We start from the raw sequence: 14876 nt of genomic DNA on the forward strand, positions 1-14876 counted from the left end.
TCGATCTAGATTTCAAACTAGAGATGTACCGATAGAATATTAGTATCTTTATTGGTCCCAATATTGAAAAATATTATAGATGTGATATTGTGACGATGTGCCCGATCCATATTTATTCAGTCTAATTCTACGCTTTGTGCTCTGAGTGACATCATGCTTTATTATTTATTTTACATTATATTTATTCCTAATTTTACTTTCTGAACCATTTGAAAGAAGGTCTGTTGCAGTATTTATTTTTTTACATTTTTGGTCAAAGTAGTCAACCTATTGTTTGTCAGTTTCGGTTTCTTTATTACTTATTTTACTCCGAATCGCACTGACTGAATAAATTAAAGTTGTGTTGTTTTTACAGGTTTGACCAAGCTTAGTCAGCTGTACTGGTGCAGCGTTTTTCAAAGACATTTATAATTCAGTGCATTTATTTCTGTGTTTTAAAAAAAGAAACATTTAAGGTCAATTCAGCGCTGCTTTTCTATCCCGACTGATACTGAACCTCAGATATGTGGAAAATGTAGATCAGTGCATCGCTAATTTTAAGCTGCACTTTATTGACTGTGCACGTTTAAAATATTGTTGTGTTGCTACACATTTATGAAGATAAAACAGTGTTTAGTTCCATCTGCTTACTAGTGAATTCATATCTCTTGTCCCTCTTCTCCTGTCTGCCAGTATCTGTCGGATTTGCTGCAGAACCACCATCTGCCCGTGGTCTGCACATGCACCACGGCCGACATCCAAGCTGCTTTCAACACCATTGTCTCTCGCATCCAAAGATTGTAAGTCTGACCCTCGTTTGTCCCTGTTAGGACAAAAAAAAAAAACCCAAACGTATGTGGCTTTGCAAAATCAAAACCGCAGTATTTGTTCTGCTCCTATAGCTGCAACTGTAATTCCCAGACGCCCATTCCCATAAAGATCGCAGTGGCTGGAGCGCAGCACTACCTCAGCGCGGTTCTGAGGCTCTTTGTGGACCACCTCTCCCACAAGACCCCGGATTGGCTCGGCTACATGAGGTTCCTCATCATCCCCTTAGGTCAGAGATCGACTCTGAGTCGATGACGGCGATGATGTCGGAGCGCGGCCGCCCTCGCACATTTATTTTAAAAGCCTCCGCTGTCCTCAGGTGCGCATCCCGTCTCCAAGTACCTCGGCACGATTGATCATCGCTACAACTGTTTGTTCCAAGACGCCGCCTGGAGGGATCTGTTTCACAAGACGGAGGCTCCCGTAATCGGTGGGCCGTTGCTTACAAACAACACTGCACGCACTTGGTTCTTTGGTCATTTTTCCTCACAAATTTAATTTTTTGCTTTTAAAGTCATATCAGATTATACGTTTAATATTCCACAGCACGCCACTTTTTCCAAATGTGATGGTTTAATCAGAAACTTCAATGTATTTTACTGGGATCTTATGTGACCAACAGAAACCAGCTCATAATTGTTAAGTTCTAAGGAAAATACATAAAGTTTTTAACAAATAAAAATCTGAAACGCGTAATGTAGATTTATATTTTGTGTTCTGATGCAACTAAAAAAATCAACTGTCTCCAAAAGTCATAGAATTAGAATTATTTTTGTGAGAAATGTCTGTTTCATTTTCTATCAAAAACCAATTTCTTGTTTGAATGACGATAATTTCAAATCTAAATGGCTTTGAATAATTGTGGGCTGAACACTATAATGCTTTGTTTTGTCACCAAAGCATATTCAAGTGTTAGAACGGCCCAGTCAAAGTCCAGACCTAAATCCAACTGAGAGCCTTGGCAGCATTGACTGTGGCTTCCAGTCTGAGTTCACTTCAAAATTAACTTTCAGTAACCTTTAAGCGAGAAATAGGAGTTTGTTTTAAGTAAATAATTTCTTGGAATTGATGAAAAAGTATTTAGTTATACATAAAATAATCTGTAAATGGAACAAGTATGTTTTCATCAATATTAAGGAACTACTGATTTAAACAAGCTCTTATTTCTTTCTGAAAAGTTACTTGTTAGTTAGTTATGTCTTATTTCAATATATTTACACTAAAAACTAGACAAACATATTTGGTAAGATTTTGTGTTTTCTTTTTAGTTCAGGTGATTCAGCTTAAATAGATTGGTCGAACGGAATTAGATCAAGTTTATCCAAGTCAATTTATTACGTTTCTTTAGTTGTTAAGGTAAACTAACCTAAGTAAGTAAGTAAGTTTGACAAACTTTATTGAGTTACTGTTGACCAAGTACTAAATTTTTTTTTAAAAGTTGGAGCTGCATTCTCTTTTTTTCAGTGAATTTTACAAATTTGTTGTAGCAAAACATAATTCTGCAAAGTATTAAGTAGGGACTGAAAACAAATGATCTTTTATGTCGGTCCATCAGTTAAAATCCAAATAAAATAAGTGAAAGTTTGTGGTTTTAGTCACAAAACAAAATGAAAACACTCCCAGACTTTGAATGCAATGCATGTTTTTTCTTTGGGCCGGGGGCAGAGGGTTGCGTTCGGATACTAATCACCATCCATGTGCAGTTCAGGAGAGCCCTGACGTGGTGTCAAGGGTCACGCAGTACATGGAGGGAGCGAACGGAGCCCACCAGCTCCCCATCGCTGAGGCCATGCTCACTTACAAGCAGAAAAGGTTTGTTTTTGTTTCCCGTCAGGATTTCAGCCTCATTTCATGTAAGAGTCTACTTTCACTGAATATTATCTGTAGTTGCACAGAAAGCTGGTTTATGTCTTTGGGAGCTAAGAAGAGGTTTTAGAAACCCTACTAATGTTTTAAGTATTTACTCTTAACAAAGGGTACTAATGTAGAACTCATTCTGTTTTCAAAAGGGGGAACGCAGTGGACAAAAAACATTAACAGCAGTGGTTATCCTGACAAAACATGTATTTTTATACCAGATGGAAAAATCCTGCTGGTAGATAAAACTGTTAACAGTTAAATTGACCAAAATGTACTTTAAAATAAATAAGTACCATTCAAACTGCCCTTTGGAAACAAAATGAAGTAAATGTCTCACTACTGGTATGGGATTTGCAGACAGTCCTTTGCAAAAGTATTGATACACCTTGAACTGTTTTGCATTTTTACAACTTACAGCCACAAAATCTCGTACATTTTCGGGGATTTTATGTGACAGACCAACACTAAGCATTATTGTAAAATAAAAGGACATTTTCATCTATTAAATAATAACCTAAAAAGTGTGGCAAGTGTATCCAGTCCGCCCTGATTAAATACTTTCTAATACTTACTGGAAGTTTTATGCTGGTTCATCTCCACCATCTTCTCTTGGGAAATTTTTTTTTTCTTTTTTTTTTTTTTTTGAACAAAATAGTTCAAGCTTTGACTGGACCATTCTAACAAATGATCATGTAATTCATTTGCAAAACCATATTTGGGCTACCATTGACGTTTAACACCGTTGTGCTGGTCTAACACATAAAATTTGAGAAAAGTACCATAAAGATTGCAATTGAAACATTAAAAAAAATGCTAAACACTTTAAGGAGTGTGAATACTTTCTGAAGACACTGTAGGTAAGCAGTATTCTGTGTGAGCATCTGTGTCTTATCCATCAATGTGTGACTGTGAATAACATCTGTTTTGCTGTATGTTTTCTTTTTTTTTTGTTTGTTTTCAAAGGAAAAAGAGCTTTCATTTTGATTTTGCCGTAAGGTATTGTGGTCGATTGAGTTTGTTTCTTGCATAGACTGGTGATTGATGTGCTTTCTGTGTGCCAGTGTCATTTCCCTTTGACCCACGTCTGCCTCTGTTGGAGCTTGCCCCCTTCACAGCTGCCTGAAAAGTGGTTTTTATTCCCCAACAACTTGAGATTTGATTCTGAAGTAAATTCACATAACCCTTCAAACTGAAACAGTTGTACATCCAAGTTTAGACAGCGTTTTTTGCATATTGTTGCACTGTAAAACCAGTTGGGTAAAAGCAACCTGGGTCTGAGTTTATCTAACTCAACAGAGTTGGATTAGTATCAGCATACGAGGTTTTACTTTTTTGGTCAAAAAACGATGTTAAAGCTTCCACAGAAAGGGAGTTTAAAACCATAACCCTTAATCTTTTTATGAAACAAGCTAATTTGGGATAATCAAACCTTTCTGAGTTTCGCTCAGGTCTCTTCTCTGACAGGAAAAGTTACACAATGAGCTGAAATGGCTTCTCTTATGGCCAGCTACTGAGGAAATGCATGAAACTGCATCGTGTTTCAGGTTTTCGAAATATGATGCAGCATTTTCTGTGTGTAGAGATAAAATCACACACCTTTTTTTTCCCTCTGACATCAAATCAAACCAAATTATTCCTACTTTAGTTTTGGTTAAATTATTATTATTCTTTTATCACATTCTTCGGTGTCGGATGTTTTTATGTTTGAATGTGTTCTAAGTTGAGACGTCAACCCGTAAAAAAGATGCTCTCAGAAACTGGAAAAAGTTAAAGAGTTCTGGACTAACATGGACTGAAAGGCCGCTCAGAGAGGAAGAAGCCATTACTCTGAAAGCAACGCAAGAGAACCAGATAATGGTTTGCAGATTCCCTCAGGGACAAAAAAGCCAACATTTCTGGGTACATGTCTTGTAGTTTGAAACTAAAATTGAAATGTTTTGCCATAATGGCCATCACTATATTCACAAGAAAAGGGAAGGATGCTTAAAAGCCTAAGAACACCATCCTAAACGTGAAATGCAGGGGTGGCAGCAGTATACGGTGTTGGTATTTTGCTGCAGGAGGGACTGGTGCGCTTAAAGAAAATAGATAGAATAATGTGGACGGAAAATTATTTAAATACTGAACAGCATCTCAAGAAATCAGCCAGGAAGTTAGACGTAGCACAAATAGGTTTTCCAAATGGACGATGATTTTCATTGTTTACAGAGTGGCTTAAGAACACTGAAGCCAGTGTTTGATAGTGGCCCTAACAAAGTCCAAGAAAATGAGCTGGCAGAGCTAAAAACGTTTGTTTGAAGAAGATGAAGAACCTGACTCTGTTCTTCTAGTTCAGTTCAGGAATGAACCAAAATGCCAACAAATTACTGAGAGCAACTCGTGGAGAGGACCCGACAAGTTTGACCCGAGTCCTGCAGTTCAAATGTTAATATGTGAAATTATTTTGGTAAAAAGTGTAATCTGGTTAATGTCAAACAACGAGAGCGAGAGAAAAAAAACGGTGTTTTTTTTTAAAACAGTGAATGTAAATATCTGGTTTCAACTGTAGCTGGCTTTAAAGGAGCATTTTGGGGAATCTGATAGTCTTATTAAAACTGTAGTTTTTATATTAAGCTTAGATAAAGTAACTGTATCTTTGGGTTTGTTGCAACCAATGGAGTTTCTTTATATACCAGCCTTTTATCTGTTCATAAAAATTATGAAGTAACAATTTCATTAGGCTCTTTATTCTCTGCTTCATAGCCTACTGCATAAATAGTTGTGAAATGCTGTGAGAGATGCCAGAACCAGGTGGATGTACAAATCTGTAAATGAGAATCATGAGTTTTGAACAACAAGGAAGTTTGTGCTGATAAGGTGGCAGGAGACCAAACTGTGTTCCCTTTCATTCTTCCACACAGACTCATGACTGTGGTTCTGTTTCTAAGGTCCATGCATCATTTTAATTGGTGAAACGATAATGAAGCACGAAAAAATATCTACTTTTTTTTTTCCATTGGAAAATCTGATTTTTTTTGTCATTTAGAAAATATTCAAATTTTCTGACTGTACACTTCTGTATTTATCTTCTCTGGGGATTTGTTCTCCACTAATTAACAAATCAACTTCTCATAAATCAGCCAGATAAGTACAGTTCATCTTCCAAATGAAAACATCTTAGATGTTTTCTAAGATATTTAGAAGATAAGAGTTTATCAGCTGCATGAAATAAATCAAATACCTCCTCAGTTTCTGTTTAATTCTACTGAAAAGAAATACTTTTGATGCATGGGCCTTCTGGCTGTCTATGTCTGTCTGTTAATTGTCCATTTAAATGTAGGGAAACATGCACATTGTCAGCGAACGTTTTCATGTGTTGATGCTTCATTCAGTCATGTAATTACGGATTTTGACATGCCTAAGCAGCATGTCTAGCAAAGTACTCAAATCAATAGCCCTCCTGTTATTTTTCTGGCTATAAAACAATGTTGCCGTATTTTTTCAAATAATCTACACAAGGCCACAGCGTAATAATTCTCCTGAAGTAGTGCGTCCGCTTTTTAGCTTGGTGCGACATTTGAGTGGCCAACATCTATCTAGCATTTTGAAAAGCTGTATAGAGTCAAAATAGTGTCCGGTTTTTCTATCCCCCCCCCCTATTATTATTGGTATTTAACAACTATAATAACTGTTCCTAGATATAGGAGCAGATTTTTTTTTCCTTTCCAACCTTCCTGCCGTGAGCATTCATTTGTTATTTCTGCCGAGACTCGGAGGTGAAGTGATGTCGCTGTGTAAGGCTGCAGCTGATAGTAGTTAGCATAGCTAGCATTACTAAAACAGCCAGAAACTGTTTGCTGTAGAAACTTCAGCTCTCCTGTTATCTGCTGAAAGTTTTGCTCGGTTTGTATGGACTGAGCTAAAGTTAGCCATCAAGCCAACATGATAATCATAGCATTTAAGCTAACATTAGCTTTTTAGCTAAATTTGACTTAAGGCTAAAGTAATATTACTTTTTGTTGAAGATACCCAACATGCTAGCGTAAGCCAACATGTTAATGACAGCATTTTAGCTATCTAGAGGCGCATTCTAGTAAATTCAGTTTAACTTTCTGTATTTTTTAACAAATCAAAAACAATAAAATGTACCTCAATTTAAATCTTCAATTAGCAACAGCGTCCATGCTGAATAGTGTGGCTGTCATTGTGGAATAATAGCAATCGCTGGTTAGGACAGATCAAGCTTATCGGTGTCTGATTCTGCTTACCAGTTGATTTCAAGTTATACCTTTATGAAAAGCTTTTTTTTCTTTTTTTCACAATTTGAGTCTAAATAAAAGCTTTTGCACCAAAACTGAAGATAGTTTCCTTGAAAGGTGGTTAAGAGATGTATTTCAACTCGGCTCAGAGAGCCTTTGCACAACAAATAAATTTGAAGAATCACTCTATGTTCTTTGAGGTAATTGTTTGAAAATAGTAAACTGATTTAAGAGAAGAAAATACCCACATCTGCTCATTTCTGAATAATATAAAATGAGAGAAAAGCTCAAACTTTAGACAAATAGTTTATCCACCTGCATAAGTAACTTTAAACCATTGAACATACAAGAAGTTGTTCACTCCATCATGAGGAGCTCACACAAAGAGACGGGACTTCATCTCTCATATCAGGCAGCCATCTTGCCTGTGTTTCTCTGGCTGCTCTGAAGCTGACTGCAGTAGAAATGTGTTGGATAAAATCCCTCCGTCACTGTCTTTAGACCCTCTTCTCTCTCTCTCTCTCCCTGCCTGCCTCTGTAGTCTCTCCATTTCTTCCCTGGGGGGGCGATGGCAGGTTTCTTCAAGGCAAGAGCAGCAACCTTACGCATCATCAAACCACTTCACATTCAGAAAACGCAAAAGCTACAATTCAGCTCCGCTTCATCCTGCTATTTTTCTGGGCGTTGCCGGGAAAATAGCTCTTACCGTAGCGTGGTTATGCACTACCGCCAACAGGCAGTGCATGGACCCAGACAGGTTTTTGGATTTAGGTTGGTGCTCTTCCTTCTTCCTTCTTGCGATGCATTTTTCCCACCTTATGAACTTGCTGCCTCCTGAATGCCTACCTGACCGGGTTTAGGGTAATCTTTTCTGTCTCGGCCGTGATTCTATCGCTTTACTTCATGCCACAAACTGGCCGGAGGCTTGCATGTTCTTTTGCTCTCTGCCCGTCCTGCTACAGTTGATTATTTTATTTTCAACTTAAATCTATAGTTAAAGTAAGAAAAAAGGGCAGCATGCGCACCTGGGCTTTGCATTGCACATCATCTCTGCAATGTTAATTATAGTAGTTTCAGATATCAATCATTTGGTATCAGTATAAAAGTCAGCATTCACATGTTACCAATCGACCGATGTAGACGTAGCCTCTCTTAATTGGAATCGTTTGTAGTAAATTAATTTCTACAACCAAGTTTTAGTTGCAGATTTTTTCTCTTCATCATCAGACTGAATGTTTTTACTCCTACTAATTATTAACTCTCTTCACCAGCCCTAATGAGGATTCCTGTCAGAAGTTCATCCCATTTATTGGGGTAAGTAGGAAAGCTGTGCCCTGGCTATTTTTCTCTGGATTTGTCCAATGGGAAGTTGAATTTATTGCCTTGTAAAGTTACCCGTTAGCTGAAAGCCTCCTTTTCTTCCCCCTGTTCCTCCATTATTGTTTAGATGGTGAAAGTTGGCATTGTAGAGCAAACATCTGCAGCATCAGGCAAGTACTTATTACAACATTATTTAAAGCAACATCTTTTGCACAGGCTGCATAATAAACCTACAAACGGACAAATGAAAAATGTAATATGTTTATTAGCTACATCTAAACTCTGTTCGGGGCCTTATGAGCAAGCTCTAAGAGAAACGATTTTTCGACTTTTTCTTCTTTTCAATTTTCCGTCTATTTTAACCACATATATGATAAAGGTCAGTGCTGTCCAAAGTTTGGCCCCTGGCTTTATAATGCACCCAAATCATACAGTGACTTTCACTCAAAAGCAGATTTTGTTGTTCCCAGATCAACTTTTAATTAATTTATTAATAGAGAAAGCTTTTCCAAATCTTGAATTCTACTAAATGAGTTTTTAAAGAGGTAGTATCATGAAGAATTGACTTTTTCTAGATTTACATCAGATTATAAAGTTATTCCCTCATCAAAAACATACCTGGAGTGTTGTGTTGATTCTTTCACGCATGGTTGAGAAATCCTTTAATCTCCGTGGCAACCATTCCGCTGAGCAAAACGCCTGGTGGACCTAGCTCCGCCTTCAAGGACGAAACTCCTCCTCAGAGCTGCAGTTTCTGAGCTTCTGCTTCACACAGCAACTCTCCGCCTCTCAGCTCCCACAGACTAGCCAGCAGCAATTAGCAAACACCTGCTGGAACTGAGCTCATTATAGGAGCTACTTCTCAGTGCATCGCTGGTAAAAACGTTGTTAAAGGGTTAATAGAGGAGCCATGTTGGGATGACGACTCGAAGGTGAATTTTAAGGCGCAATTTCAAGGTGTTAAATTAGGAAGCAAAATTTCTTTTAAGTTGTACTTTAGATTATATATATATATATATATATATATATATATATATAGATAGATAGATAGATATATGGCATTTTTATAACAATTGAAAGCAACACAGTTACTTGATTGTGCTATAAAATGACACTATGTGCCTGGAAAATACATAAAACTGCCCCTTTAAGGTTGTAAAAAGTTATGTTTTCAGAACCGCTAAAAGCTATTTTAACGAGATGACAGGAAAAAACGTGCCAAAGTAATAAAATCCCAAATTAAATGAGCTGTCCAACTTGAGTTATTTTAACAACAGCTCTCCTTTTCAGGAGACTCTGATGATGCTGCACCTCTGAGCTCGTCTCTGCTCTCCTCCACCCCTCCTCAAGTGTCCCCCGCTTTTAAAGAGGCTTCGCCAACACCGCCACCTTCTCCCTCCATCAACACCAGCTTCTGTGCTCTCAGGTTTGGAATTAATTGAGAAATCCTTCAGTGTCTGCTTTTGAAAAAAAAAAAAAAAAGCTGGTTTACATAAAGCTGCTTGTTTCTCATCAGTTCCAGCAGCCAGGCGGATCTGATGGGCCTTCAGGTAGATTACTGGGTGGCTCCGACAGAGAGGAAGAAAGACGTGGAGAAGCGGGACTCCTCCTCCAAAAACACTTTGAAGTGCAATTTCCGCTCGCTGCAGGTCAGCCGGCTTCCACCGGGGGGCGCAGAGCCGAGCCCCCAGCCCACCATGTCTATGACTGTGGTAACCAAGGAGAAAAATAAGAAGGGTGTGTCTCTTATTTCATTTTTTAAATTATTATTTTAATGAAACGATGCTTAAAATCAGGTCTTCTACTTCAAATGTTATGTTTTAAGCCTTGCAGAAAGCAGACCGACTCTGAATGCCTCTGTTACTAACAATGTGGATGTCTGCTGTTGCCTTCTGACAGTCATGTTTCTGCCGAAGAAGAGCAAAGACAAGGAGGTAGAGTCAAAGAGTCAAGTGATCGAAGGCATCAGCCGCCTCATCTGCGCTGCCAAACACCAGCAAACCATGCTGAGAGGTGAGATGATCTTTTGTTGCATTTCTTTTTATTATTACTTAGAAATTGTGGAATACTCATTACTTTTACAAATTTAGAACAAACTTAGAAAGTCCAGAGAATACTTACTTTTATTTATCTAGCAAGATCAGGAGTATCTATATGCTTTTGATCAACATTATTAGATTATTTTTTTTTCTATTTCTCTTTATTGTGGTTTATTTTGTTTGCATTTCCTTTTTAATTCATGTAAAGCACTTTGAAATGCCTTGTTGCTGAAAATGTGCTATACAAATAAAATTACCTAATTTTTTATTTTTTAATTGTTTTTAAGGAAGGGCTAGTTAAATCATACAACAAAGTCCAGGGGTGTCCAAAGTATGGCCTGGGACACATAAACGAATAAAATCATTATTAAAATTATTTTATTTGGCCCTTGAACATAAATCCAGAATAATTAAAAAGCAGAAACCAATTGATGGCCCAAATGTGGAAATTGTCTGTTGTTTTTTTTTAAAGATCTTTTTATAACTTTTATGATACAGGTATTTATAAGGGTTTTGTTTGTTGTATCGATCCCAAAAGAAAATTAAATATTCAAAAATAAAATGTTGTGGCCTGCCAGTAGTTTAAATTTCCCAGCGTTTAGCAGCGTAGGCAAAATTCTTGTTGTAAACCATAAAGAACAGTTTTTATGTCATTAAATAACCATCACAAACAGAGCTGTGCAGCCGCTGTTTGTGATTATGGTACTTTAGTGTTCAAACAAATAACCTGGACAGAAATACAAGTGACTTTTTAGACAAATCAATTGTATTTTAAGGTGCAACTATGTCACTTACACAAAACTGTTTTCTAACAAGACACTGTCTTGTTTCTAGGAACTTTTTATGAACACTATACAGATAGAACTAGATTATTTTTCACTCTAAAGCAAATGGGGGAGCTAAAATACATCCCAAAATATGTTTACTTTATTTATGGCTGGTTTTGTGTCTTCTCCACAGTGCTGATTGACGGAGTCGAGTGGAACGATGTCAAGTTTTTCCAGTTAGCAGCTCAATGGTCCTCGCATGTCAAACACTTCCCCGTCGGGATTTTTGGGCACAATAAGGGCCCGTACTAGCAGCACCTTGAAAAGAGACTGAAACAAGGAGGACAGCCCCGTTGACCCCTGTGCCAAGATTTTAACCCCCTGCCTCCTTCATTTTACTCTGCTGTCTTAAGTTAAACTGCCGCTCTCCACTGTTGCATTTGTCCGATTATTTAATATTCCATTTTTTTTTTATTTTTTTTTTATGTAAAGCTGCCAGGTGGAAATGACTTTACCCTGCTTAAAAAGCTGCTGATGTTTTGTAGATCTTTGAGAAAGTAGTCTTCATAAAACCTTTAACATGTTGAGTGAGTCATCAGGTAGGACCTGTTTTATTTTTTTTTTTGCCGTTTTATTTAATGTTTGTGTTTTAAGGTTTGTATTAAACCAGCAAAATTATTACAGTACATAAAACACATACACACAAAAATACAAGAGAAGCTGCCATGGAATGAAATGCTCTTACTTTCAATTCAGGTTTTTTCCCCAGGTTTTCTTTGCCGAGAAGTAAAAAAAAAAAAAAAAAAAGATAACTAGCTTGAGTTGATGTAAAATCAGTGAATTGAGCTGTCATTAAGATATTTTCTTTCACTCCATACAAACGTCTGTATTTTGTATTCCTTCCTCTAAAAATTTACTCAAAATATGTCAAGTGTTAGGAACAAAAATAAATTAGAACAAACATTGGAATTTATTAACATTTAAAAGGTAACGAACAAATATCTGGCTAAGAGGCTTCAAGTGCCTGCTAGAACCCTCCCAGCCACCAGGGGGCTGCGAGTACTCGCAAAGAATGAGCCTGAAACAATTCCTAAGGTCCCTTTGGACTGGCTCTGGAATCAATATTATTGGCAGCTAATTAGCTTAGCATAGCAAACTGGCAAATTTTAAAAATTCGCTTTATAAAGTTCTGAAGTTTAACCTTATATTAATACTAAGCTAACAGCCAGTGGCTACAAAAACTCGGCTACGGCCAGAAGTAAACATCCTTCCACCACATTGGACGTGACCTAGAAATATGAAGTTTTGATGTAATTGGTAAAATTGGAAGAATCCTAATTTACTGTGGCATAAATACTCATCTAACTGAACATGGGTGTACGTTCAAAAATGTCTGACTATTCCTTTGAGTTTTCCTTGTAAATGGGAATTAGTTGTAGAAAGGCCTATCTTTACCTTTAAGCCGTTTAATCCTCCTTCAAGGGAAAGTTCAGATTTTTTGTAATAAAGTTCTGTAAAGTTATTATCAGTCATATACCAGTTAGTTTGTAGAAAAGAAAATACATTTGCAGGACATAAAATGCTAGCTAGCTAGCTAGCTAGGTAGGTAGGTAACCAGACGAGCCCCCTGTTTTAGCTCATTTTGTCCATTTAAGCAACTCAAACTATGTTATAAAGTACTGCGCTTTATTAGGGAATTTTAAAATTACATTATCAAAAACTACCAGCTTTAGTTTATTAGTCTTGGTCTAACAAGTTCAGTTTTGTTTGTTTCCAAATGGGACAATGCAGATCAATGAACATCCATTGTACAGTACATGTAAATACATGAGAGTGCGTAAGTTCCCTCTTTAGTCACAAAAACATTCACTCTTGCTTGATGCTCTGGGTTGTAGGTTCTCCATTTCAAAATGTAATATTTGTTATTGTCAAACACTTAAATTTTAGTTTTAATCTCAGCACAGGACATGTTTTAATACATGTATGGCCCTGCATGCTTTTTGAAACTGCAATCTGGCTTTTAATTTAATCTTTAGAATATTCCTTCTTCCTCACTGAGTGACCCTTCAGCTCATGTTCACAATTTGTTTTGCTCGTTCTGCTCCACATTTTTCCACAAATGGCCTCGCTGATTTCTTCAAATATTTCAGTAATGACCCAGCAGTGTGTTTGAAGTACACCTGTAAAAACACATCCACAAGTGTTACCTCCAAGTAACCTATCAGAAGCTTAAAAAGCGGTGACCTCATCACTTAAGCTCTTCCAAGATATGTAAAGGCGTAGTAAACTTAATGTAAGTAAGTTTCTAGTTTTACCAGTGGAGTTGTATCCTTTACATTTTCAGTTTGAGTTGTTTGAAATAACTAAAATCAGCCAAAATAGGGGATTCTATTGGACTAGCTGTTATCCTTTCTGAGGATACATTCACAAAACTTCACTTCGAAAAATCAGAACTATCCCTTTAAGACCAGCACTCCTTCGCACTGCGTAGCTTTTTGCTGAAAGCAAAGACTTTGATTGTTTTAGGGGTTTTCTGTGGCCGATGCGAGTTTGTTCATCACAGCTCTCAGCCTGTGTGCTCTGCTACTTTATAACGTTGAGGTGAATGTATCAAAAGGTTACCTTACTGCAGCGCTTCTCAATTCCAGTCCTCAGGCCCCCCTGGCTCTGCATGTTTTAGATGTGCCTCTATTCCAGAACAGCTGATTCGAATGATTGCATGACCAGAAGCCTGTTAATCACCCACAGATTCAATCCAGGTGTGTAGCAGAAGGGAAACGCCTAAAACATGCAGGGCGGGGAGGCCCTGAGGACCGGAATTGGGAAACGCTGCCTTCCTGTAAAGCACTTTTAAACGTTTGTGTAATTTAGATTAGCTTAAAATCACTCTCCCCCCGGGAACCTGCAGGTGCACAACCGGCTGGCCGCTGCGAGCCACCGAAGCTGGGCAGCAGCACAAACAAGTGGTGTCGTCATTTACATGCAAAGCTAATCAAGCCGCTGTACTATTAACACATTAATAGGCTCAGTGTGGGGCCTAAATGGAGTATTGTAGAGTTTAGTTCAAATATTCTAAGTTTAGAGCAGATTGTGTACGTAGTGAATGTCTGAAGCTTCTCTTCGAGCTTAGCTGTGCGTCAAACACACTTTTTGCCCACAAATTGTTACTGACTAGGACTTTGATCGTAACCCTTGTCATTTGTTTAATAAGTGCCTAAATTGCATAATTTGACAAATCAGTATAAGTAAGAATCCCTGCTAACTATGGTGCTGAGTCTGGGCCCAAGAGAACTTAAATAAACTCCGACACAAACGAATAGTTACGTCTGTTCACGTGTGCAGTGCTAAATCGCATTCTAGCCACTTGGCTCTAAGTAAAATAAAGCCCCTAATGTTGAGGAAAACCTTGGTTGTTTCTTCTTATCTGTGTGAAATATATTTTTATTTTAAGTGCTGTCTCAGAGAACGCTTCTCAAGACTGAAAGTTGCTTAAAGACTACCACTGTAATCCCAAAAATTGGGAATAATAAAACTACTATACACACTAAAATCTACTTCTCGTTTCCTTTGTTTCAGCTCCTGTTATATACTCAGGGGATTTTATGTAATTCATCTGCCCAGCCATTATCTAAGCATGTAGGGTCGCAGAGGTTTTATGTAATGATTTTCTTTAAAAAGTGATAAAATTGGCGTGCCGTGGTGGCGTAGGGGGTTAACTTGACCCGTATTTGGAGGCCTTGAGTCCTCGACTCGGCCGTCGCGGGTTCGACTCCCGGACCCGACAATATTTGCCGCATGTTTTCCCCCCTCTCCTTCCCTGTTTCCTGTCAGCCTACTGTCTTAAA

General features: G+C 37.8%; 1 protein-coding gene across 5 annotated transcripts in view; it reads left to right on the forward strand.

Annotated features, from left to right (window-relative positions):
- The window catches only part of pacs2 (phosphofurin acidic cluster sorting protein 2), a 69430-nt gene extending 54849 nt beyond the window's left edge, over nucleotides 1-14581 (forward strand). For 4 of the 5 annotated variants that reach the window (XM_032548034.1, XM_032548033.1, XM_032548036.1 and 1 more), the window contains 11 exons: nucleotides 673-779; nucleotides 882-1036; nucleotides 1127-1237; nucleotides 2511-2619; nucleotides 3631-3663; nucleotides 8177-8219; nucleotides 8353-8395; nucleotides 9516-9651; nucleotides 9742-9962; nucleotides 10125-10238; nucleotides 11225-14581. In XM_032548034.1, the coding sequence (XP_032403925.1) occupies nucleotides 673-779; nucleotides 882-1036; nucleotides 1127-1237; nucleotides 2511-2619; nucleotides 3631-3663; nucleotides 8177-8219; nucleotides 8353-8395; nucleotides 9516-9651; nucleotides 9742-9962; nucleotides 10125-10238; nucleotides 11225-11343 (1191 nt within the window). In that variant the 3' untranslated portion in view covers nucleotides 11344-14581. The remainder of the gene's footprint in view (nucleotides 1-672; nucleotides 780-881; nucleotides 1037-1126; nucleotides 1238-2510; nucleotides 2620-3630; nucleotides 3664-8176; nucleotides 8220-8352; nucleotides 8396-9515; nucleotides 9652-9741; nucleotides 9963-10124; nucleotides 10239-11224) is intronic. The other variant, XM_032548035.1, reaches the window with a different exon arrangement.
- Nucleotides 14582-14876: the final 295 nt, after the last annotated feature.

The sequence above is a fragment of the Xiphophorus hellerii genome, chromosome 19, assembly GCF_003331165.1.
Source record: "Xiphophorus hellerii strain 12219 chromosome 19, Xiphophorus_hellerii-4.1, whole genome shotgun sequence".
NCBI classification, from domain to species: domain Eukaryota; kingdom Metazoa; phylum Chordata; class Actinopteri; order Cyprinodontiformes; family Poeciliidae; genus Xiphophorus; species Xiphophorus hellerii.